The 26,377-nt window shown below is 40.3% G+C and overlaps 1 protein-coding gene across 8 annotated transcripts; it reads right to left on the reverse strand.

The window, feature by feature from the left end:
- Window positions 1-152: 152 nt before the first annotated feature.
- Window positions 153-25,299, reverse strand: LOC117413701 (PX domain-containing protein kinase-like protein). Of its 8 annotated transcripts, XM_058999328.1 has the most exons (8): window positions 25,116-25,299; window positions 21,410-21,668; window positions 20,607-20,736; window positions 13,267-13,353; window positions 12,902-12,968; window positions 9,033-9,080; window positions 4,380-4,405; window positions 153-2,462 (listed from the first exon to the last, which is right to left on the reverse strand). In XM_058999328.1, exons 4-8 carry the CDS (start codon window positions 13,311-13,313, stop codon window positions 2,267-2,269), a joined length of 384 nt encoding a protein of 127 aa, XP_058855311.1. In that variant the 5' UTR covers window positions 13,314-13,353; window positions 20,607-20,736; window positions 21,410-21,668; window positions 25,116-25,299; the 3' UTR covers window positions 153-2,266. The 8 variants fall into 8 exon arrangements, with proteins under 8 accessions (XP_058855311.1, XP_058855316.1, XP_058855310.1 ...); XM_058999333.1 differs by lacking the exon at window positions 4,380-4,405 and having other exon boundaries at window positions 25,116-25,297; XM_058999327.1 differs by lacking the exon at window positions 21,410-21,668 and having other exon boundaries at window positions 25,116-25,296.
- Window positions 25,300-26,377: the final 1,078 nt, after the last annotated feature.

The raw sequence follows: 26,377 nt of genomic DNA on the forward strand, positions 1-26,377 counted from the left end.
AATTGTATATTAGCCTCATTCAGTTTAATTAAATTACAAATGTATAACATTTGCATTGAATAACTGATATTCAAAACATGTGTTTTTAATATATAAATACTGATATATAGCCAACATGGTATTTTTCTTGATTCATTCTTAAGGAAAATGGAAAAGATTCATTCATTATTTTAATAAAAATATTCTCACAGATTACATGAAAATGTGTACATATATATACATGGAACACAATGATAACCTTTGCCTGGGCACAGACACTTCGTCTGAAGATACATGTTCTTGTAAAAAACAATGCTTAAGTCACAAGAATATATTACACAAGTTACATCACGTTGAGAAGTTAATTATCATCAGTAATCTGTAAATGTAATGAAAGAAAAGAATGAAACACAATTACCAGCATCCTTAACGCAGAAGTATTGCAGTAACTCTTCCAAGAGATTCCACTCAAGGGATACTGTCAGACTGGGTGGGAGTGGGGGTACAGTATATTTTGCGGGACCTTTAGGGCACTCTTGTGCAAAGGTGGCCCAGTCTACAGAAACGTATCATGGTCTTTTACTATAGCAAGTAGTGACACAGCGGCATGAAGGTTTCAAAGGGGAAGAAATGTGTGTCCACGGTTTTCTCTGAACAAACTGTAGTCTGATGTATCAAAGATCAGAAGAATATTGTAAACAAACACCAAGTCATATTTTCTTGTAAAGGTGAACGTGACTGGGACTCTGCAGCTTTAGGGTTAGGTGAGCTCCCGCCTCACATCTTCAGGGTTCATTTTCTTCAGGTTTCTGAACACTGCGGGTCAATTGCAACGTTCCACAGGCACTGCCATGCTACTGTATTGAGGTCAGGTTCAGCCACTCAGACCAGTATCAAACCCTCCTTCAATGGTTCTAACTACAAAGCGGTGTGTAATTCAATATGTTAATGTAACATTATTCAGCAGATTTCATTCCACTTTAAGAAGCAAAAGTGTTAATTCTATAGGGTGATACCTTTGACCATAGCTGTATTAATATCAAATGGAGTGCTAAATACTGTGTAACCTCTAATGTGTCTACATTGATGCTGTGGAGACTAAGACTATCTGAGAGCTGAGCAAAAGAGGACAGGGACCAAATCCAAACTCCCACTCCATCAGGTGGAACGCGAGCCCTGGTCTGCTGCTCCTGACATGAAGAATCCTGTATGAAGCATTTATTAAGACCAACCTTTGTTTCAGTCTTAAAAAAAAAAAAAAAAACACAAAACACAAACACTAAAACCATGCTTTATAATGTTATAAATATATATATATATATAATTTTAGCTCAAAGAGCCAAAGATGCTATATATATTAGACACACCAATACAGTACTTTATCAATAAAATCTGTTATTTAATCTTAGTTTTTGAACCGAAGGTACTGGTTCAACCTAGAAACGGCTACATTCAACCACTGCTTCTGCGCTGAAGCTGCAGTAGGTTTTGAACACTAGTTTAAATTGGTTCGTTAAATTTAGCCCATAAAGCTGTCTTTCTTGTGACTTGCTTTCAGGTTCAAACCTTAGTTAAAGCAGTTTAACAGCAACGCTGATATTGAATGCAAGTTCAAGAGGCACCTTCAATACACCGCTGTGACTTCCAAGTGCAATTTCAGGGAAAGTCGCTGGACTCAGAGAGGCAGGTTTCAGGGGAAGTCGCTGGACTCAGAGAGGCAGGTTTCAGGGGAAGTCGCTGGACTCACAGAGAGGCAGGTTTTTGACTTTTTTTTGTCGTTTTAGGAAACACTGGGGGTATTATGTAAGTAAAAAAAATAACTGAATTGTTCTACACAATGTCAACTTAAGAGGAGTGATTTTAGCCATAATACACATAGTACTTACTTGGGGGGGAAATGGTGTTGGAGGAAGTTTTGGTGAGTGTGCATACTTAGTTTTATATTGTTGCTAGAGACAACTCTCTTCAAATGATTAACATTTAAAAATGACTGCAGATAAAAGTAGATCCAAACACATGCTCAATAATTAAAGATTAAACATTACAAACAGATGTTGTTTCTCCACTAGGTGGCCCTAAAATCCCCTTGACACTTGGCTAGTGAACATTCAAGTTATAAAACCAGAATCATTTTTTATGAACATTTATATCTGTTGCAAAACAAATGTGATTAATATCCAGCTGTTCTTGCAGCTCTCTGTACATTACAAAACAAGTCCAGTGAAAATAAACAGCAGCAGCATGGACCCTTGCATGAGATGGAACGCTCCAGCCTCCAGCCCCCTGCTCATCTGAACTGGGGGGTGCTGCGGTCCCGGATCTCAGTCTTCTTCAAGCTGCACTTGGTGAAGTTCTGAATGGAGCCGAGCAGCGCTCCTCGACTGGCTCTGTCCCCAGGGGGGGGGCTGCTGAGGGAGGGGTAGGGGGTAGCAGGAGGAGGGGGAGGAGGAGGAGGAGGAGGAGGAGGGGAGGGGGAGGCACTCCTGGGTGAATCAGAGAAGAAGCAGTTAGTCCTGACCCCACTGCCAATCCCACACACCTCTATAAACACACTGAACACAAACATCAGATTCATGAGCAGCTTCCACAAAAATCCCACATCAGTTAATTACTGTTATTTAACACATTTCTAATAAGTTATTAAACGTGTAATTAATAACAAGCTTTAATAACATTTAGAATAGCAGATTTGTTTAAACTACAGTATAGAAAACATAAATATTAAATATAGCAAAATGCTTTAATGACATGTTTTGTGTATTTTGACAGTACAGCATGTTCTGCTTGTGACACATTTTCTCCTCATGATCGTAAACATTTCCTGTCTACAGTTGACATTAATCTGAGAACATAGATAACTGAGACAAAGTTTCTGTTTCAACTAAACAAATAAATACAAACTACATTGAGTCCCCTGTGCTAAGCTTTAAAAAACAAAAGGAAAACGAATGACATTCTGACATTCAAAGTGTAACCTGTTTAATGAAAAGGCAGTGATGTGAAAAAAGCATGCTTCCACAATTACACCCCTATCACTCCGAATGTAGTGCTGGAAGTCAGTCAGCATTTCTAATTCAATTGTGGTAAAAAGGCAAGCAAATAGACTCCCAGTGGCAGCATCCACAGAAAACACTGGGACACGAGCACCATCCACAGAAAACACTGGGACACGAGCAGCATCCACGGGAACAAAGAAACCAATACAGAGGGGTGTGCAGGAATTCTCAAGCCATCTATTCTGTTCTTTTTATCCTTGGATTAAGACTTTCCCAGCCTGGATATTCACTTTTACTGGGATACTGGGTTGAAAGTAAATACATTTTTATGTACTAATAAACCAATTATAGAAGTGATTCAGTGCAAAATGTTCTTAAAGCAAATGCAAACTTCCAGTTACAAAACTACCAAGAAAGCCACTTGGGCACACATTGTAGCACTTTGAACATGTTTCAATAGAATAACAAATTAGCCATAATATGGATCCCCAGTTTCTTCACAGCATGCATTATCTACTAGTCTCATGTCATTGCCCTCCTCTGTGTGTGTTTGTCTAAAATGAACCTCTTTCAGTCATTTGGATATCCAGGCAGGGAGAAGTAATCAGCAAGCCTGGAGAACTAGGAATCACTTCCTGGGAAAGTATGAAGTCCAGGGATATTCTTTCCCACTTGGGATAACTGGCATTTCCTGGCTTGGATACAATTTTACCAATATCCAAACTGTCCTGGGAATCACAGAGACAGAAGAATTTAGTTCATCATGTTTGTGGTGACCTCAAAGTCAAAGTGATTCAAGCAGATGAGGTGAACGTTACAGGAAGTGAACACTGAAGCGACTGGTGTGACCCTGGGCCTGACCTGTGGGATCTGGACTGGGACACAAGTCTTTATCTCATTTTAGTGTAAAGAGCTGTGCTTGACTGGGTGTAGAAATAACATCCTTGTCACAGGACAGTCCCACAGGTACCATTCCATGAGGATTCAAGGTACACCAGCGACTGCTGTGTAGCCCCATGAAAGCAGGTTTCATGCACACCCCCGCAAGAAAACCATTCTGCAGGCACAGTCCACACTAGTGGGCACTCAAGGGCATCACACGGTCAGTAACAACACACATTGGGCTGCATTGATTTTAATACTAGCAATTACACAAATAACTACAAAAACAATCCTGTGATTTATGTTTTCCAAGATGTGTGTAATGTATCTCTTTATTATCCTAACAGATTCCTTGTGATGCAGGTTTGAGTTGCTCACCCAGCTGACTGTGGCATGATTGAAAGGTGCAGTACCCCTTCGCAACACATACAGAAAACTGCACTTGAAATGGCATGTCGTTTAGCGATGAGCAAAGGATGCTGCAGCTTTAAATGGAAAGGAATCAGCATGAAATTACTTTACCGAGACTGTTCAAAATGGAGCATAATCTACAGAAGACAGCAGAGGAGGGAAAAAGAGGCAACAGTCAATAATATTGATTATTATCACACACTTAATCATTTAGATTACATTAACATCATTACAGTCTAAGTAATCCTTGATAGGAATGTTCAATTGCACTGTTACTAATGAGGGAGCCACATTGCACTGTTAAATAATCATTTGTTTATATTTCTTTTTAAATCATTCTTCATCCTATCAAGGTTTGAATGTGTTTGAATTACTCGAGTCGCCCCCCTCCCCATGTGTTTAAATTACTCAAGTCGCCCCCCCTCCCCTCCGTCTCCATGTGTTTAAATTACTCAAGTCGCCCCCCCTCCCCTCCGTCTCCATGTGTTTAAATTACTCGAGTCATCCCCCCTCCCCTCCATCTTCATGTGTTTAAATTACTCGAGTCGTCCCCCCTCCCCTCCATCTTCATGTGTTTAAATTACTCGAGTTGCCCCCCTCCCCTCCATCTTCATGTGTTTAAATTACTCGAGTCGCCCCCCTCCCCTCCGTCTCCATGTGTTTAAATTACTCTAGTCGCCCCCCTCCCCTCCATCTTCATGTGTTTAAATTACTCGAGTCGTCCCCCCTCCCCTCCATCTTCATGTGTTTAAATTACTCGAGTCGCCCCCCCTCCCCTCCGTCTCCATGTGTTTAAATTACTCTAGTCATCCCCCCTCCCCTCCATCTTCATGTGTTTAAATTAATCGAGTCGTCCCCCCTCCCCTCCATCTTCATGTGTTTAAATTACTCGAGTTGCCCCCCTCCCCTCCATCTTCATGTGTTTAAATTACTCGAGTCGCCCCCCCTCCCCTCCCCTCCCCTCCCTCTCCATGTGTTTAAATTACTCTAGTCGCCCCCCCTCCCCTCCGTCTCCATGTGTTTAAATTACTCAAGTCGCCCCCCTCCCCTCTGTCTCCATGTGTTTAAATTACTCTAGTCGCCCCCCTCCCCTCTGTCTCCATGTGTTTAAATTACTCTAGTCGCCCCCCCTCCCCTCCGTCTCCATGTGTTTAAATTACTCTAGTCGCCCCCCCTCCCCTCCGTCTCCATGTGTTTAAATTACTCGAGTCGCCCCCCCTCCCCTCCGTCTCCATGTGTTTAAATTACTCGAGTCGCCCCCCCTCCCCTCCGTCTCCATGTGTTTAAATTACTCGAGTCATCCCCCCTCCCCTCCGTCTCCATGTGTTTAAATTACTCAAGTCGCCCCCCTCCCCTCTGTCTCCATGTGTTTAAATTACTCGAGTTGCCCCCCTCCCCTCCATCTCCATGTGTTTAAATTACTCGAGTCGTCCCCCCCTCCCCTCCGTCTCCATGTGTTTAAATTACTCGAGTCGTCCCCCCCTCCCCTCCGTCTCCATGTGTTTAAATTACTCGAGTCGCCCCCCCTCCCCTCCCTCTCCATGTGTTTAAATTACTCAAGTCGCCCCCCTCCCCTCTGTCTCCATGTGTTTAAATTACTCGAGTCGTCCCCCTCCCCTCCGTCTCCATGTGTTTAAATTACTCGAGTCGTCCCCCCCCTCCCCTCCGTCTCCATGTGTTTAAATTACTCAGGCTGGCCTGAATTCGGGCTGGGAGGAAATTACATCACTAAATATCAACCAAAAATGTTGTACTAGGGGGCAGGAACATACCGTATAACAGGACATTTTGGCTGGTATTAAATTCAGCAGATTTGCTACTTTGGGGGATTTTGACTTTTTGAATCGTCGTTTATCGCATATCACAGTTTTGCATTTATACTTTTAATTACAAAAAACATTCAAATAAATGTTTAATGAAATGTCTGCTAAAACAGTATTTCATTTACACTAACTCATTATAACATCTACAACTTGGAGAACAACAAAGAAGGCCTTCTAAAGGCTGCTACCCAGCAGAGGTGACAAGCGGAATTGCGCAGCGATGCGACACAATGAATAGAACCTATACTTCTGAGAAGTATCTTTCACACCACAGGCCACGCGGGAGTGGCACCAGGGAGATGCAAAATAAATACAATTCAATCCTATTTTTTTGCGAATGGTCAATTCCCTAGTTGTTGTATGACAATCAGAGAACAGCTTCAGTGCACGTGGTCCAGCAGGATGAAGCAGTATCCAAAATTGAGGAAACAATACCTGCCGTGAAAAAATACCCAGAGCTTTGACAAAGGTCATCACAATTATAAAGACACTGATTTGAAAGACAATATATGGGAGTCCATTTCGGAACTGGATAAGCCTGGTATGTATGATTTATTGCCATATGTGTTGAAATACCGTCAGAAGAAGACAATCATAATCTCCACATCATATTGATGAATATGTACCAGTCTTGATCATAGTTTTGTCAATAGCGATTTTGAACAGTTGTATTGATCTGGCAGTTTTCAGACCTGTTGCATCGCCTCTCTGTTGCTTCTGGTGTGTATGGTCATGATGCTGCCAAAGTGTCTGTGTGACAGCCTTAAATCGGTTACAGTGTTTATCATCCTTATATGACCTTGAATTTTAAGGTACCAGTAAACTTTTATGACAAGCATTGCTATTACTCACCACATAACACAGTAGAGTGATCACAGTACCATGTAATTGCAGGGCAGTATTGGCAATATAAAAGACGAAATGAAAATGCTTTAAATTTGCTTCGAAAATGAGCTCAGGTTTATATGGTGCAGAATTCATTTAATTTTAGCTTTTGTTTTGTTTCTGGATTTGTGACACCTGCACGATGGGAGTCTTTAGTAATAGTCGTATCTACAACGTATTGACAATATCAACTAACCATTGTGTTACAGACTTTCTAACAAACACATTTTGACTGTTACTTAATTAAAAAAAAAAAAAAAAGCTAAACATAAAAGGAGAACAGTAAGCAGCAGGTGGAGTTTCCAGTGCCTCTGGGTTTCTGATTGCATTATCAATTCCACATTTTTTAAATCCTTTGATGGAAATGTCCGGTCTACTTTTAATGATTTCAAGCGAATTGGCTTCATCACTGCCATTCTCATCTCCGCTTTGATATCTGACCTTGTCCAGTGCTTCTTTAACCTGTTCTGCATACCAGTCTGCCATAGGGCGGGATAACTACGAGCACTGTATGCAACCATCTGATTGGTGGAAGTATTATTGGCAATCCAATCAAAATAACCAATAAAGCCAAAATAAATTTTCCACCAAAATTTCCTGTTATACGGTAGATATACACCCGGTTAGTGAACTCCAAAAGCAAGTAAGATAAGAAAGCCATTTTTACTGAATAAAAATAATTGAAAACATTAACACAAGTATAAGGCTTTTCTTTGTCAGATGCAATAATCTCTCTCTATAGATAGATAGATAGATAGATAGATAGATAGAGATAGATAATTATGTACTATAGACCTATATATATGTACTGCATGAAACAAATGCAAAATAATATCTAGGTGGATTTATCTTTTAAATCATTGACAATGTTACTATAATACCGTATGCAACAAATTCACGTCTTGACATTTAACTGCAAGCATTTCTGGTAAATCAGTAGTATTTTCTGCCCAACTCCCGTGATAAGTCGGCTAACTCGGAAAAGCATGGAAACGAGGTATAAGAATACACAGTAGTTTAGTATATTTTAGAAGTTAGTTCATGGTTGTTATGAGAACTACCTAATTAGAGTAGATATAAAAGAAAAGGCATTTTAAACAAGGCAGGAAGCAGGTTATGATGAGCAGAATATTTAGCAAACAAACTACTAATACTACTACTACTCTACTACTGCTGGCACACCACAGGCTGTGGCAAAACTAGTCTTAAGGAAAAAGCAAGCAGCAAGAGAGTCCCAGCTCAGTAATCTCAACACAATGGAAAGGAAAATAAAAGTGTTAGTCCTGAATTTAACATTGTGAGATCCTGTAACCTGGGGTCCTGTCCACAATCACAGCATCAAAATATATTGTATTACCAGTAATAAAAACAGCCCAGAGACAGTTTCACTCCCCTTGAGCAACTGCCTGTCCCTTTGGCAAGCTTGTGAACTCCTGCCAGCACAGACGGTGATGGGAGTTTTTGTTTTGCTTGCTTGGTAAACCTTCTACTGTATGAACGATACTGGATATTGACCTTGCTGACTGATCTCAACACTAACAGCTGCCAGATTGAAGAGGTGCGATCACGCAGATGCCTTCCTTAAATCATGAGGTTACATTATGGTACAAAACAGCCCTGTATTTTTAGCATACAAGTCGATTCATATTACAGTAAGTTCACAGACCTAAAGAAACAGTGTAAAAGCTTTAATGACAACACAGTGCACATTGGACACACATGACAAAACTGTCAATCTCTGAATGTAAGTCTTTAATACAGATTTATTTATCAGACATAGTGGTACAAGAACACATTATAAATGAGGATACTATTCAAAATACAGGTACACCAGCTGCGTGATGTTACTGCTTTTCAGCACTTTAGTACATACACTTCTGTGATAGTGAGGCTCAAGTTCCAGACATTACCAGCATATATTTCTCAACAATATCATTTTGCTGTGATAAGCAATGCAGTGTAGTGAATGTACCTGGATTTTGATTGTACCCATTAGTTCAATGTGCAGTACCCTCCCTTCTCTCCCCTGAGTTCAGTAGGGTGAACCGTTGCTTACCTGCAGTGGGGGAGGACGGAGATGTGAGAGGGGAACTCGCCCCTGAACCTGTGGAGAGAGTGGAGGCTTGTTAATCAATGCATTCTATACCAACTTCTGCCACTATGTTACATCACATTAAGTAGTAAGGAGTTTTAAATATTTTATATATTCAGAAGGTGGTTTCCTTCCATGACCATGTTGAAAACATCAGTAAAGTGCTCTCTCAGGGCAACAAAAGCACAGTGTGGAAAACACATTACTTCAGCTTCTGCTACTCCTCATAGGTTTCAAAATCAGAGGAAACAGCTAACAAACTGGAACACCAAAAAAGCTACTTTTAGTGGCCAGAAGGGTAATCTACCTGAAACAGCAGAATGGTAAACTACAACCTGAAATACAGCAGAAGGGTAAACTACAACCTGAAATACAGCAGAAGGGTAAACTACAACCTGAAATACAGCAGAAGGGTAAACTACAACCTGAAATACAGCAGAAGGGTAAACTACCTGAGAAAACAGCAGAATGGTAAACTACAACCTGAAATACAGCAGAAGGGTAAACTAAAACCTGAAATACAGCAGAAGGGTAAACTACCTGAGAAAACAGCAGAAGGGTAAACTACAACCTGAAATACAGCAGAAGGGTAAACTACCCGAGATACAGCAGAAGGGTAAACTACAACCTGAAATACAGCAGAAGGGTAAACTACAACCTGAAATACATCAGAATGGTAAACTACAACCTGAAATACAGCAGCAGGGTAAACTACCTGAAATACAGCAGCAGGGTAAACTACAACCTGAAATACAGCAGCAGGGTAAACTACAACCTGAAATACAGCAGAAGGGTAAACTACCTGAAATACAGCAGCAGGGTAAACTACTTGAGATACAGCAGAAGGGTAAACTACAACCTGAAATACAGCAGAAGGGTAAACTACTTGAGATACAGCAGAAGGGTAAACTACAACCTGAAATACAGCAGCAGGGTAAACTACTTGAGATACAGCAGAAGGGTAAACTACAACCTGAAATACAGCAGCAGGGTAAACTACAACCTGAAATACAGCAGCAGGGTAAACTATGTGAAATACAGCAGAAGGGTAAACTACTTGAGATACAGCAGAAGGGTAAACTACAACCTGAAATACAGCAGAAGGGTAAACTACAACCTGAAATACAGCAGAAGGGTAAACTACAACCTGAAATACAGCAGAATGGTAAACTACAACCTGAAATACAGCAGCAGGGTAAACTACCTGAAATACAGCAGCAGGGTAAACTACAACCTGAAATACAGCAGCAGGGTAAACTACAACCTGAAATACAGCAGCAGGGTAAACTACCTGAAATACAGCAGCAGGGTAAACTACTTGAGATACAGCAGAAGGGTAAACTACAACCTGAAATACAGCAGCAGGGAAAACTATGTGAAATACAGCAGAATGGTAAACTACTTGAGATACAGCAGAAGGGTAAACTACCTGAAATACAGCAGAATGGTAAACTACAACCTGAAATACAGCAGCAGGGTAAACTACTTGAGATACAGCAGAATGGTAAACTACCTGATATACAGCAGAATGGTAAACTACAACCTGAAATACAGCAGCAGGGTAAACTACTTGAGATACAGCAGAATGGTAAACTACCTGAAATACAGCAGAATGGTAAACTACAACCTGAAATACAGCAGCAGGGTAAACTACTTGAGATACAGCAGAATGGTAAACTACCTGAAATACAGCAGAATGGTAAACTACAACCTGGAATACAGCAGCAGGGTAAACTATGTGAAATACAGCAGAATGGTAAACTACCTGAAATACAGCAGAAGGGAAAACTACAACCTGAAATACAGCAGGAGGGTAAACTATGTGAAATACAGCAGAATGGTAAACTACAACCTGAAATACAGCAGCAGGGTAAACTATGTGAAATACAGCAGAATGGTAAACTACTTGAGATACAGCAGAAGGGTAAACTACGTGAAATACAGCAGAAGGGTAAACTACAACCTGAAATACAGCAGAAGGGTAAACTACCTGAAATACAGCAGAATGGTAAACTACTTGAGATACAGCAGAAGGGTAAACTACGTGAAATACAGCAGAATGGTAAACTACAACCTGAAATACAGCAGCAGGGTAAACTACCTGAAATACAGCAGCAGGGTAAACTACCTGAAATACAGCAGCAGGGTAAACTACTTGAGATACAGCAGAAGGGTAAACTACAACCTGAAATACAGCAGAAGGGTAAACTACAACCTGAAATACAGCAGAAGGGTAAACTACAACCTGAAATACATCAGAATGGTAAACTACAACCTGAAATACAGCAGCAGGGTAAACTACCTGAAATACAGCAGCAGGGTAAACTACAACCTGAAATACAGCAGAAGGGTAAACTACAACCTGAAATACAGCAGAAGGGTAAACTACCTGAAATACAGCAGCAGGGTAAACTACTTGAGATACAGCAGAAGGGTAAACTACAACCTGAAATACAGCAGAAGGGTAAACTACAACCTGAAATACAGCAGAAGGGTAAACTGCTTGAGATACAGCAGAAGGGTAAACTACAACCTGAAATACAGCAGCAGGGTAAACTACTTGAGATACAGCAGAAGGGTAAACTACAACCTGAAATACAGCAGCAGGGTAAACTACAACCTGAAATACAGCAGCAGGGTAAACTATGTGAAATACAGCAGAAGGGTAAGCTACTTGAGATACAGCAGAAGGGTAAACTACAACCTGAAATACAGCAGAAGGGTAAACTACAACCTGAAATACATCAGAATGGTAAACTACAACCTGAAATACAGCAGCAGGGTAAACTACCTGAAATACAGCAGAAGGGTAAACTACAACCTGAAATACAGCAGAAGGGTAAACTACAACCTGAAATACAGCAGCAGGGTAAACTACTTGAGATACAGCAGAAGGGTAAACTACAACCTGAAATACAGCAGAATGGTAAACTACAACCTGAAATACAGCAGCAGGGTAAACTACCTGAAATACAGCAGCAGGGTAAACTACAACCTGAAATACAGCAGCAGGGTAAACTACAACCTGAAATACAGCAGCAGGGTAAACTACAACCTGAAATACAGCAGCAGGGTAAACTACCTGAAATACAGCAGCAGGGTAAACTACTTGAGATACAGCAGAATGGTAAACTACCTGAAATACAGCAGAATGGTAAACTACAACCTGAAATACAGCAGCAGGGTAAACTATGTGAAATACAGCAGAATGGTAAACTACTTAAGATACAGCAGAAGGGTAAACTACGTGAAATACAGCAGAATGGTAAACTACAACCTGAAATACAGCAGCAGGGTAAACTATGTGAAATACAGCAGAAGGGTAAACTACTTGAGATACAGCAGCAGGGTAAACTACCTGAAATACAGCAGAAGGGAAAACTACAACCTGAAATACAGCAGCAGGGTAAACTATGTGAAATACATCAGAATGGTAAACTACAACCTGAAATACAGCAGCAGGGTAAACTACTTGAGATACAGCAGAATGGTAAACTATGTGAAATACAGCAGAAGGGTAAACTACCTGAAATACAGCAGAAGGGTAAACTACCTGAGATACAACACAAGTTCTATTTGGAACATGACTGTATGTCAGTTAGGCTGGTAGAAGAAGCACATTTGTGGAAAACGATTTCCTAGTCCCCTCTAGTACACACACATGGTCATTTGTCAGTCACAGCCTAGAACAGCAGTGTTCTCTAACCCTTACAATACTGTTCTTCCAGGGGCACACTGTACAGCAGATTACTCACCAGAATTAAGAACAGCAGCGTTCTCTAACCCTTACAATACGGTTCCTCCAGGGTCACACTGTACAGCAGATTACTCACCAGAATTATTGGAGTTGTTATATTTTGCTGACAGATCTTCGTCATTCTCAGCTGACTGCCTGGATTTCTGTCAAACACAAAATAAACCATCTCAATGAACTGTGGCACTGTTTATTTCCTAGTTTATTTACTCATTTGGTGAAAGCTCTATTAACAAAAAGCATCACGCAACCCATTGCTCAAAAACAGGATCCCCCGGAGCAGAGCATCTCTTATTACAATATGACAATCAAAACCCATCCTATAGAAATCAGATCCAGTATACTCACCTCTCCAGATTGACATCCAAATCATATTTGCCTGCAGTCTGTCTGAATCTAGATTAGAGTGATTATACAGCTGGTGGATAAACCAAGGCCATTTACCTTTCTTGCCAAAATCTTTCTTTTCTTTTTCTCTTCCTCTGACCCATGGTGAGACTGTGCCCTGGTTAGTCGCTTATGTTGGTGAATCTAAAAAACAATAAAACATATTTAAGCTTGTATGCAAATCTACTTTATAAAAGAAAGAAATAAACTGATGATCTATGAAATATATTAGCCCCATGTTTTGCAGCTCAGCTGTGAGGGACAGGCACACAGGCTTGTATGCAAGTAGGATTGTTTTACACAAAGCTGCACCATTACGAGGGCCCTGTGTTTTTCACGACTAGTTTTTTTAATCTTCAGTTCAGTCCTAAACCTCAAGATGTCTGTGTGGCCATGCCAGCTAAACTGATCAAAAGAATAATTAAATAATCAACCCATCAAATTCTGGCTAATTAGAAAACACCCCCTCATTACGAGGGGATGTGTTTAAATGGACGTGTTTAAGAAAAAGCTTACCTCGAAATTTGCTGTTTTAGAACAAAAGCATTTCTTTGAGAGATTGCTTGCAGCAATATCCACATGGTGTCCTGCACACTGATGGTATAACCAGTGGTGTAGTGGTAAAAAAAAAAGTACCGGAGCGGTCCCAATGAGAATCAATTGAATAGTTAACGAGGTATTAACAGTTACGCCCACTTTCCATTTAACGCGATTTAATCGGGGTTTTTTTTTTAATAATAATATAACACATATTTTACTTAAAAATTTTCTGTAAAATCTCCCCTCTCTATAGAAAATTAAAAGTTGCACTTACCAATCACAGGTTGTTTTTAGTCAACTATAGGAACTGCCACAGAGCGTCAGGGGAGTCGCTTGAAATTGGAGCTGCCACCCGTGTACGGCTGTCATCTGCGGATCGATGATTGTGTCGCAACCAAGTGGTCACATAAGGGCTTGGATTCCACTGTCTCAAAGGGGGTCCATGAAGCTTGATAAACATTAAGGCTGAAGCATGTTTGATTAAAATTTTGGAACGCTGATCAGTTATAATTAAGTTCATTTGGCTGAATCCCCTTTCACATTCAGCAGTACTGCACGGGATCACACGTGTGCAGTTAATAAGTGGAGCTAAATCATCTGGAATTCTTCCGTTGTTCTCCTTAAAATCTCGAAATGCATTTTTGATAATACGTTCATTTAGCTGAAAGCGCCGACACAATCTTTCAACTTCATTTTCGCCATAACCCTGGGGTAGTTCTGCAGGCCAGTGGTGTGGATCCAGGACCAAGAGCTCAGAAAGAAGACTTTCATATTTTTGGCAATTCACCTTGGAAGAAGCCTGAAAGAATAAGCTATTTGAAATTAATGGTAGCATTTCTAAAATGTATTTTCGAAACCTTAACTGTGTATATATATATATATATATATATATATATATATATATATATATATATATATATATATATATTTTGAGTAGGATTAAATAAAGTAAATAATAAAAGTGAGATTTTGCAGAATACATATACTGTGCGGGAGTGTTTTTCTATTCTTATATTTACATTAGCCTTTGCACCTGCGATGAGACGGACAGGAGTGCAGATGTTTATAATTTATTTGTATATACTTCTCAGTTGCAGTTTTATACTACACATGAAACTGAAATTAACGCCCCTCTCTGCTCGTTAATTGCAAACAATTAGGCTAGCTATTAAAATTTAAAAAATCTGTACAAGGTTTATGAACATACCTTCTCATTTGATGCAGTGGTTGTAAAAAGTCGTTCTTTCATATGATTGGCGAGTTTGGTAAGGAATTGTTTATGATTTATTTTTACATGTTTGGGATTCGACGTCAGCACTGTAGATTTAAATGTTCCTTCCATGGCAGCTATCTGCGCTTCAAGAGTCTTTGTACCTACATTCTCATTCATGGATTCAAAAATCCTTACTGTTCTACGTGCCATTTTATCTGCATAAACCAATGTAGTAGTCAGTTTCTGGAGAATCTCTGACAGCAGTGAAAGTTCGTATAAGGCATCGTACATAACCCCGAGGTCAATGAGAAATTCTGGCGAGCACAGCCTTTTCAGTAGACCGCTGTATGTCGCTCTTTCAGCAGAAGTCCGCTTAGAGCTTACGGCAGCTTTAAAATGAGTCGACAGAACTTCAAAACTTTCCCACACAGCGGAGGCAGTCCTGAACGAACTGGATATCCATCTCACATCCAGTACACGACCAATTTTCCTCAAGACAGCATCCAGTTCCTTCGCACTATTTCGGAGTTCTTGCTGATTTAGTGCTGATCTACTGTAGACTGAGTATAGCTTGTCCATGAAAGAATGAAAATGGTTCATGCCAGTAGTCTCAGAAACACTATCGGCAAGTTCGAGTCTGTGATTTAGACAGTGCCAGACAACAATGTTGGGGTACATGTCTGAAATTCGTTTTGCCACACCAGATTTTTTCCCAAGCATTACACTTGCACCGTCACTTGCAAATGCAACAAGATTCTTCTGTAAGTATGCATGGTCAAACCAGTGTTTTTGAAGACACTTAGTAAGCGCTAACACTATGGACTCAGCTGACTGATCAAAAAGTTCAACTAACTCCAAAAACATGAAGTGAGGGTTACGTGTCTTGTCTGTCTCGCATTTGAGATGCACAATAAGTGCTGGGGAACCATTCAGAGCTGTTGATTCATCAATTAACACAGCAATTTTTCCATCGATGTGTATTATTCTCTCACAGGCTTTTTTGACCATTTCATCAGAAACGTGGTTGATAATTTGAGTGGCGCTGTATCTGGAATGAAGACCAGTTCCCACATTAACACCGTTTATTTCTTGCAGTTCCAGTAAGGCCTGATGATCAGAATAGGGTCGATTTTGTTTTGCAAGGTAGTAAGCAGTAGAAAATATTTTACAGGTAGTTTCGTGATCTCGCCTTTTTGCACTGTCAACACATTTCCCAATAATGTCCTCTGTGTTCTGCTGTAACAATGCAGTGGCCTTGTTATGAGCGCTGGATTTCTTGTGTTCAGCTATCTTTTTTCGCAAAGATCGTAGCTGTTGCTCTCGAGTTTTTCCATTGTACCCAACACTGTAATTTTTCCACTCAGAAGACAGAGAAACACCCTGACTTTTCAAAACTGACTGCGCAGAAACACGTCTACAAACACGACAGCCCAGATTACCATCCGCACAGTCAAGGAAAGTGTAAAGTTGTTTCTTTTCTTCCCATACCTCAGAACTCCAGATGTTTGGCCATGGCTGTTTCTCCGCGTTTTTTTCTTCAACTGCTGTAGGTTCTGGTTCCACTGTAGGTTCTGCTTCTGCCGTACAACAAACGATCTTCTGTTTTTAACTACTATTGCCAAAATATTGGATCAAAGTCTCTTGACGAGTTCGTTTACTACCTCCGAGACCAGACATTTTTGATTTGCGAGTTGTTTTTTATTATTATTAATACCGTTACTAATATCATCACCTCAGTTACGGCCAAGGAACGAACCGTCTCCTTCTCTGACTGGTTGTCAGCAACATCACTTTCAAAAGTGATTTGCTAAAAAAAAACAAACTGGAATGACAGCATATTTTAATGGCATAATAATGGACCAATCGAAAGCAGCAACTGTGCTGCTTATTGTGGTGACATCGTTTTTCAGATTACTTGATGTTTTAGCCGACAGCTTGTCTTTATTAAACGTATAGCTAGCTGTCTGTCTGTCGCAAATTCGCACAGCTGGCACAGAGCCGCAGGCAATGCTTACTACAAGTGTTTAGACAAAATTCGAACAAGAAAATATTTTAAATATATGTATTTATAAATGTGAACATTTGCAATTGAAAAACATGGATTGAAAAAGTGCCGGAGCACTGCTCCGCCCCGCTCCGGCTCCACTACACCCCTGGGTATAACTTATTTTGAAAGCCCTAACGTTACAATTCAAACGTATAAAAGTTTCAGAAAAAATAAACACATACCGAGCACTGGCATAAGAGTTGCACAGCACAGATGGCAGAATAAACAGTGTTGTTAAAACTTTCCACAAAGTTTTTGAAAAATTGACGAGTTACTGCAACCCCGATCAATGCAGAATAAAACCACTTTATTTAACCAGCTCACACGTTTCTGAAGGCAGGAACGATTTTAGACCCACATGTATTGTAACGCTTGAAATGTTTTTGCTTACGATTGTAAGTCGCCCTGGATAAGGGCGTCTGCTAAGAAATAAATAATAATAATAATAATAATGTTTGTTTGGATAAAGATTGATTGTATTACAGGGTTTGATGATGACTGTAAATCAGAAATGAAGGGATATCAGCTACATGCAAAAGGAAACGGTAGTGGGGTTTCTTTGACCACATTTTGTAGAAATGCAGAGTAACTATTTCCTAATTTAGCAAGAAAGCCTTAAATACATTTGTCAGTTGTTACCAATTCTGTGGATGCTGAAAGAAGTGTTTCTTCATATGGACACATTTTCACAGAGCTTCCATTGTGATGCCGATGACACACAACTGTATTTGTCTGTAAATCCAGACAACCCCTCTACTGGGGCGCTACTAGTTACTGCATTGCTGACAAAGTGCTGGATGCTAATGCATGCCTTTATTTCATCCAGAATAGATTATTGTAATGCTCTGTTTACTGGTACTCCTGAACATGTGGTGTCTCGTTTTTATAAAATGGCTTTTTAACCATAATTTTACACTGACTTGTATCATTTTAGACCATCTTTTGAACTGTTTTATAGGAATTCTTTGCCTTTTAAACTTGGTATAATATTGTAAAATGTTGTAAAGCGCCTTGATGAAAGGCGCTATATAAATGTAAATAAAAAAATAAGTGTTCAGGGATCGGTGCCAGAAACAGGAAATCTGTTAAAAAAAACAGGATCTTCTCTTCTGTGAACGAAATATATATTTCTGCCCGGTGAGATTCAGACAGCAAGAAAATGTAATTTTTTTTTTTTATTGTTAAAGGATTTGCGTAAAAGTGTACCGGTAAATTAGTTCTCTGAAATTATATTGAAAAAAACTTCCTTTCAAAATCCTGTTCTATGTATTCAGAGATGTAAGGGTTAAATAGATGTCAGTTCTGTTTATTAATCTGCTAGCATGTGCTTTGTAGTAATGGGATGACCCATTCAGATGGTTAAAGGAGTGTAATGGGATGATTGTCTAAAGATTAGCTGGCTCATTACTGTGGAGGCTACTGCGACATCTTGGGGCTGTAGGACTAAAGTCGTGAAAATCGCAGGGCCTTAACCATTACATAAACTATAAGGGAAGACGACAATATATATATATATATATATATATAGTGAAAAGGGCAACGAAAAAGTCCTAGTTCTCTGTGGAGCTGCAGCTGATGAGAATGTGAATGTAAATGGAGTTCCAGCAGTCCTGCTCTGTGTGCTGATGTGAATGTGAATGGAGTTCCAGCAGCCCTGCTCTGTGTGCTGATCTGAATGTGAATGGAGTTCCAGCAGCCCTGCTCTGTGTGCTGATGAGAATGTGAATGTGAATGGAGTTCCAGCAGTCCTGCTCCGTGTGCTGATGAGAATGTGAATGGAGTTCCAGCAGCCCTGCTCTGTGTGCTGATGAGAATGTGAATGGAGTTCCAGCAGCCCTGCTCTGTGTGCTGATGAGAATGTGAATGTGAATGGAGTTCCAGCAGCCCTGCTCTGTGTGCTGATGAGAAAGTGAATGGAGTTCCAGCAGCCCTGCTCTGTGTGCTGATGAGAATGTGAATGGAGTTCCAGCAGCCCTGCTCTGTGTGCTGATGAGAAAGTGAATGTGAATGGAGTTCCAGCAGCCTTGCTCTGTGTGCTGATGAGAAAGTGAATGGAGTTCCAGCAGCCCTGCTCTGTGTGCTGATGAGAATGTGAATGGAGTTCCAGCAGCCCTGCTCTGTGTGCTGATGTGAATGTGAATGGAGTTCCAGCAGTCCTGCTCTGTGTGCTGATGAGAAAGTGAATGTGAATGGAGTTCCAGCAGCCCTGCTCTGTGTGCTGATGAGAAAGTGAATGTGAATGGAGTTCCAGCAGCCTTGCTCTGTGTGCTGATGAGAATGTGAATGTGAATGGAGTTCCAGCAGCCCTGCTCTGTGTGCTGATGTGAATGAGAATGGAGTCAATACAATTACATCCCAAAAGTAGACAAATCTAAATCTAAAACAAAATTGCCAAAATCGTTTAATAGATCAATTAAAAAAATATTTAGAGAAAAAAGGCACTTTACAGAGCGTTTAAAAAGGGACCAAGAACAAAGTACACAGAAAGAGTCCTTGGAACTGCAAACACAAGTCAAAAAGGAAGTTAGAAAGGCCAAGAGAGAGATAGAAATAAGCATTGCTAAGGGGGCTAAAGCCAATTCCAAAATGTTTTTCCAATATTATAACAGCAAGAGAACATTCAGAGAGGAGGTAAAATGTCTAAGAGATACAAATGGCAAAACCATGGATGAAGAGTAAAAAATTGTACTAACAAGGTTGTACTAACAAGGTCAAACAATACGTTTTATTAAACATTTTAAAACTAATAAACAAAAGTGAAGACTGCATGTGTACATGAGTACATTAATTATTGTAGATAGTAATTCATAGCCAGCCAGCATTTTTGTAAATAGCAACACATGTAATGCACAATAAAATAAACATTCTACTTGTGTCATCGGTGTCAGTTTCAGGCACAGCTTCATGGTTGGCAAGGTGACACAGCTGAGAGAATGTTTTCCTCTGTCATCCCGTCTGATGCAGTCAGTGTCAGTTTCTCAACACACAGTACAGTTAGTCACTCAGTAACGAGGTGTAAACAGGTGATTCATCGATCTGTATGAGCGTTTACGAAGGTGCTTTGTTAAAAAAAAAAATATATATAAATCTAAATTTATAAATCTGTGTTTATTGTTTGGCAAAATAAACTCTAAGCCTATTTTTAGGGACCCCAACTGTTGTTGTTGATGCCAACTTAGGCACTTCACATAAGGACTAGCAAGTTTCAAAAGGTACTAGTCCTTTGGAGTAGTAGCACAATATTGTTAGTTTCTAACCCTGCATTATTATCATAAAAAAGAAGGGAGTTTTCTAAAAATAGCCATAGATTTGTTTTCACCCACATCACTGTATTCATTTGTATTGTACAGCAAACCTGTTAACCACCACCTAAAATAACCTGTCCATTGATCTTACCTTTACCATCTCCACAATGCAAGTGAATGAGTGAAGCACCTTGAATAAGCAACCCCCTGTGTTCAGCCACTATGATGACCAGTTAAGTCAAGTTGTGCATCCAGATTAGCACTCATTTTGGACTATTTTACCTAAAGTAACATGAGGCAATAAAATGAGTCTGTGAAACCAGCTGTAAAACATCAGGGTCTACTCTCTTACCATGTAGCCCCAGTCTCCATTATCCATTTGCTCTGCCTTGGTTGATTCCTCCTGGATTGCAGCGAGTGAGATGAATAAAAATTCACCTTCTGCTCCCAATGCGCTGACGGTAGTGCAAGACTGGAATCTCCTATAGGGAATATAGATCTGTCACTAAACCAGAACAACAAAAAGAATCGAAAGGAAGATTCTAAAGATCTATGAAGGATTTGTGTCCACATTGAGAACACACAGCATTCTATTGTTCACTGACTGTGCAAGACTCAGCTAATGGGCACCAAAATACTTAGAGGAAACTAAACTAAACTAAACTTTGTGGAAATTGGATATTGAAATTGTATTTATCTTATGTATAATTTGAAGAACAGTTTATTTTAATTATTTATTATTTAATTATATTTAAGGGATAAATAAATAAATAAATAGTTTTATTTAGGGTCAACAGCTCTTGTAAATAACTGGGTGCTAATCCATTAAGAGCTTTATAAGTTATAAGTTAAAAATAAGATCTTAAAATAAATTCAAAACTGCACAGGAAGCCAATGTAAGGAGGCCAAGACAGGAGTAATATGTTCACCTTTTCTGGTTTTAGTTAGAATTCTTGCAGCAGCATTCTGAATAAGCTTCAAGCGAGACACCAAATACTACTTTGGAATCCCAGAAAAAGTGCATTACAATAGTTGATTCTTGATGAAACAAAGGCATGCATTAGATGCATAATAGATCTAAGTTTAGCTATATTTCTCAAATGATAATAAGATGCTTTAGTAATTTTCCTAATATGGGACTGTAACAGGGGAGACCTGTGCTGACTCTTCTGGTGTATTCAAAGTGCTGCAGGAAGAGGGCAGCAGCCGTTCAATATCCTCCTGTTGGTCAGGACACAGAGAGGTGGGAGAGAGGGTGTGTGGGCTTTCCTTCTCTCTGAGTGGCTGAGAGGTGGGTCTTGGGGGGGATTGCTGGCCCTATAAAATAACATTCTGCTGTTTCCTCAGGTCTGCCCTTCTAAGAGACGTGCGGACGCTCTGGTCCAGAACTGAGACACGGCCGGAAAGGAAAAATCTGAAAAGAAAAAAAAAGAACCCAACAAAAGAGAATAGGGGTAGCGAGGAAAACCGTGGGCAGACCCCATCAGTATTTTTATTAACAGACTGAGGGAGCAGTGAGGGTAGGATGGAGACCCGGACCGTGTGGGTAGCGACGGTCGGGGTGAAGCTGCCGAGTGCAGCACCTTTTATTTGTAGTTTTGATTACTGTGTTTTATTTTCCTTTTTTCTTTCGCCTTTTGATTATTCTTTTGTTGAGCACCCGTGAGTGCGCCTGCACCTGTATTCTGAATTCTTTACCGCCTCTGGTATTGTTGTGGTTCTGTTTTTACCATGGTTGGTAGGCAGACCACGGCCAACAGCGCCCTCTGCGGGCTGAAAAGAGGAATTACCTACCCGGAATAAAACTGGGCACCTGTGCGGTGTTTCAAGTTCATCTGTGTCTCCCTTGTGTCAGTGAATTACCCACCACCCTTCCACAGGGACTCAAATGATAGAACAAAATAAAAAATGACCCTCAGATTTCTTGCTTCAAGTTTTAGTTCTGAGGAAAGGCTGCTAAGATCTATTTTATATAAATCAACATTTTTTAATTGGTGCTGTGAACCCACAAGCATGACCTCTGTTTTATCAGAATTCAACATCAGAAAATTCTGAGACATCCAATACTTTATGTCCGCAAAGTAAGCAGCTAATAGCGCCCCAGTAGAGGGATTGCCTGGATTGAAAGACAAGGTACTTTACCTAGATTGCTCCAGTAAAAACCCAACTGTATAAATGGGTAATTGTATGTAAAAATAATGTGTAAAAAATAATGTAATTTTATGTAAAAATAATGTGATATCTTGTAACAATTGTAAGTCGCCCTGGATAAGGGCATCTGCTAAGAAAGAAATAATAATAATAATAATAATAATAATAATAATAATAATCTCCCCGACAGAAACATACTGAAACCTATCGAAAAGATAAGACCTAAACCAAGAATGGACACCGTCTGTCAAACCCACTAAACTCCCAAGCCGATTTAATAGAATGGAATGGTCCACAGTATCAAAGGCAGCGCTAAGATCAAGAAGAATTCAAACTGAAGGAAAGCCAGAGTCTGAGCTTATCAAAAGATCATTTACTACCCTAACAAGAGCCGTCTCAGTGCTATGTGCAGATCGAAATCCAGACTGAAATTTCTCAGATAAACCATTACAAGCTAAAAATGTGAGTAATTGATTGGCAAAAACTTTCTCCAAGACCTTGGCTAAAATGGAAGATTGGAAATTGGCCTATAGTTCTTAATAACTGTAGGATCCAAATGACTTTTTTAAGTTGGGGTTTAACCACTGCAACCTTAAGTGCAGAGGGAACTATACCAGATGAAAGTGATTCATTTATAATTGTTAAAATGCCTATATTAGCAACACTAAATACATATTTTAATAGTTTAGTAGAAATAGGATCAAGGGCACAAGTGGTTGGTCTCATATGCCTAACTAACACTGTCAGCTCTTGCAAAGTAACCAACGAGAAAGCCTCCATCGTAGTTTTATCAGGTCTAGCTAATTCAAAGTAGGAAGAAAGGCCCATATTAAAAGGAGTCTATAAGATCTGATCACTAATGTCAAGAATTTTATTTTGAAAGAATTTTAAAAACTGAACCAATATTAGAGGTAGAAGCAACAGCAGGTGAATTTACTCATTTATCTATAGATGCAGAAAGAAATCCAGGGTTATTTTTATTTTTTTCAATCAGGTTAGACTAGTATAAAGATCTAGCCTGGGACAAAGCCTTCTTATATTTAACTCAGTGGCTTTTCCATGCAAGATAATGAACACGCAGTTTGGAATTCTTCCATCTGCGTTCCAATTCACAAGCATCACATTTCAGTTTCCGAGTAGAATCATTAATAAGACGTGGTCAGACATGAGAACCGTGCATTATTTACACAGCGATTCACCACCTTGAGTTGTTTTCTGATTCAACTGATATTCATTCAGAAAACAAGAATATGACGGCTGTGGATTCTTTCAGGGATCCAGTCTCCTAAAGAATCCACAGCTCTGTGTTGTCTGTTATGAATCCAGGAAATGTTTTAATACCCAACAATGTCCCTTTGGGCTCTAAGGGGCACACTTCCCAAGTACTCGGTTTGATTTTAATATTTTACGAGGGCTCCGACTGCTGGAGTGAAATGCTTTTGCACCCCATAGTGACCAGCCTCTCCAGAAGCAGGGAAACTACCCAAGTTAATGTGATGTTGAGATAGGAATCCAGCAGCCAGCTTGGCCAGCATTGCCATATGCCTGTATTCTCAAATCTAACCCTAAACTTGACGTCATCCAATACAGGACTGGAGTACTTAAGACACACACGTCTGACTGATTCACTGATTTTCAAGCACAGATTCTTTGTATTTATACAACTACAATATATACAAGGTCCTTTCTTTAAATTCCCAGTTAAAAATCAAGCACGTGAAAATACTGAATTATTCCATTACTTGATAGGCTACTTAATGTAAAAAAAATGTTTGTTATGCGGTTTTGAAGAAGCATATTATAACAAACAGTTGTATATTTTGTTTTTTAAGGAGCAGTACTGCAGTCACTTTGCATGTCTTTCTAGTCTGTTTCATTTCACCTGGACACTGGAGAGAAATCGATTTGTTTCGGAGGTTATACGAATAGTGCCCGTTGCACGGTCAGAATACACACATTTTGAACTGATGCAGGTACTAATTGCACCCCTGCCAGGGCTGAACCTCACCCAGCACCTTTGCTTACTAAATATCTCGTTTATTCAAATACGAGAGTTAAGAACTTTCTATTCAAGATTCAAGAACACACAGCATGTGTGTCTGTGTTTGACTTCTCTTTCCTGCCAGCACGAAGCGAGTCAGATCACTCTTCCCTAGCAGCAAATGACTCTGCAGCCAGCGAATCATTAGGCAGCTTTGTGTTCTATATTCACAAGCGACACGATCACAGTACAAGTTACATTACCACAATTCATACAGCTCAGTTCTCAACGTTTTCTCTCTCAAGTGCAATTACACCATGTTTTGTGTGACAGGACGATGTCATTTCCACTGTTACACAGCTAGTACACATCCTCAGAAATGGTGTGTGGTTAGTTTCGCTCCATTATAAAATGCAGAGTCGGTGCCCGCAGCTGCAGTAACAGTGATCCTGTCGCAGTAGCCATGTTAATTGCATGTCTTTCTAGTCTGTTTCATTTCACCTGGACACTGGAGAGAAATCGATTTGTTTCGGAGGTTATACGAACAGTGCCCGTTGCACGGTCAGAATACACACATTTTGAACTGGTGCAGGTACTAATGTATCCGGGAAAGGGCTGCTGGCGGTACATCACCGCTCCTCTATACGCACTCACAGCATTGCACAAAACCATTGTAACCCGAGCTGTAAAACACAACGTTAATCCCCGGGTTGTGTCCTGCACGCTTACCTTAATTCGATGCCTGTGTCTCTTCTTTCCTGTTCAGCAGACAGTCCAGCTGATTAAATGATTCACTTCTGACTGTTTCTGTCTGTAGGTTGCCTTCCGCGCTGGATGAACAGCTGGTTTCCCAGAGTTCTGGTACCGCAGAATTTAAACATGCTTTGTTTAAATGCTGGTGGCGTAGTTGTACTCTATGGGTGTCAACAGCAACTGCTTTAACTTTTACAGGAAAATGTTACTATCGACGTGCTATCAATATTGCAACGCGAAATACTGCCAAGCAGAGTTTGTAATGAAAATATATTAATGTCTGTGTTAACCGAGATCGCTACAATATTATAGCGAGAGGCAAACTGAACCATGTAGTAAACGGACACCGAGGTATAACATATTACAGTATTATTATTATTATTATTATGATTTCTTTCTTAGCAGACGCCCTTATCCAGGGCGACTGACAATTGTTACAAGATATCAGTACAGTATTGGACATGCTTGTGGGCACGGCAGCTTTCATGATGCTCCGCTGCTGAGATTGGGTCTAAAACCCAGAGCACAGTAATGGTCATCCAGGCAGCTCAGAACAAAGAAGAGTTTGAAACGCACTGAGGCAGAAATCATTTCATAACTGTGTGACAGCAAGCCGCATTTCTTTCATTCTTGTTTTGTAAGAGGGCAGGTGGGCTAGAAACTCTTACAGCCGGGTATCGGACAAAAAACAGAAACGCCTGCCACATCACAGTAGGCCTATGCTGTGTTTGCATCGATTGGACGAATGTGCAGGCAAGCTGTAATGATCTGTACAGACTGTGCTGCGGGACAGCCTCCTGTACCCTCAGTGAACCAGCCCCGCTGTGTGTGTGTGTGTGTGTGTGTGTGAGAGAGTGTGTGTGTGTGTGAGAGAGAGAGTGTGTTCTCTGTGTGTGTGTGTGTGAGAGAGAGAGTGTGTTCTCTGTGTGTGTGTGTATGTGTGAGAGAGAGAGAGTGTGTTCTCTGTGTGAGAGAGAGTGTGTGTGAGAGAGAGAGTGTTCTCTGTGTGTGTGTGTGTGTGTGTGTGTGAGAGAGAGAGTGTGTTCTCTGTGTGTGTGTGTGTGTGAGAGAGAGAGTGTGTTCTCTGTGTGTGTGTGTGTGTGTGTGTGAGAGAGAGAGAGTGTGTGTGTGTGAGAGAGAGAGTGTGTTCTCTCTGTGTGTGTGTGTGTGTGTGTGTCTGTGTGTGTGTGTGTGAGAGAGAGAGAGTGTGTTCTCTGTGTGTGTGTGTGTGAGAGAGA

The sequence above is a fragment of the Acipenser ruthenus genome, chromosome 25, assembly GCF_902713425.1.
Source record: "Acipenser ruthenus chromosome 25, fAciRut3.2 maternal haplotype, whole genome shotgun sequence".
Classification (NCBI taxonomy): Eukaryota; Metazoa; Chordata; class Actinopteri; order Acipenseriformes; family Acipenseridae; genus Acipenser; species Acipenser ruthenus.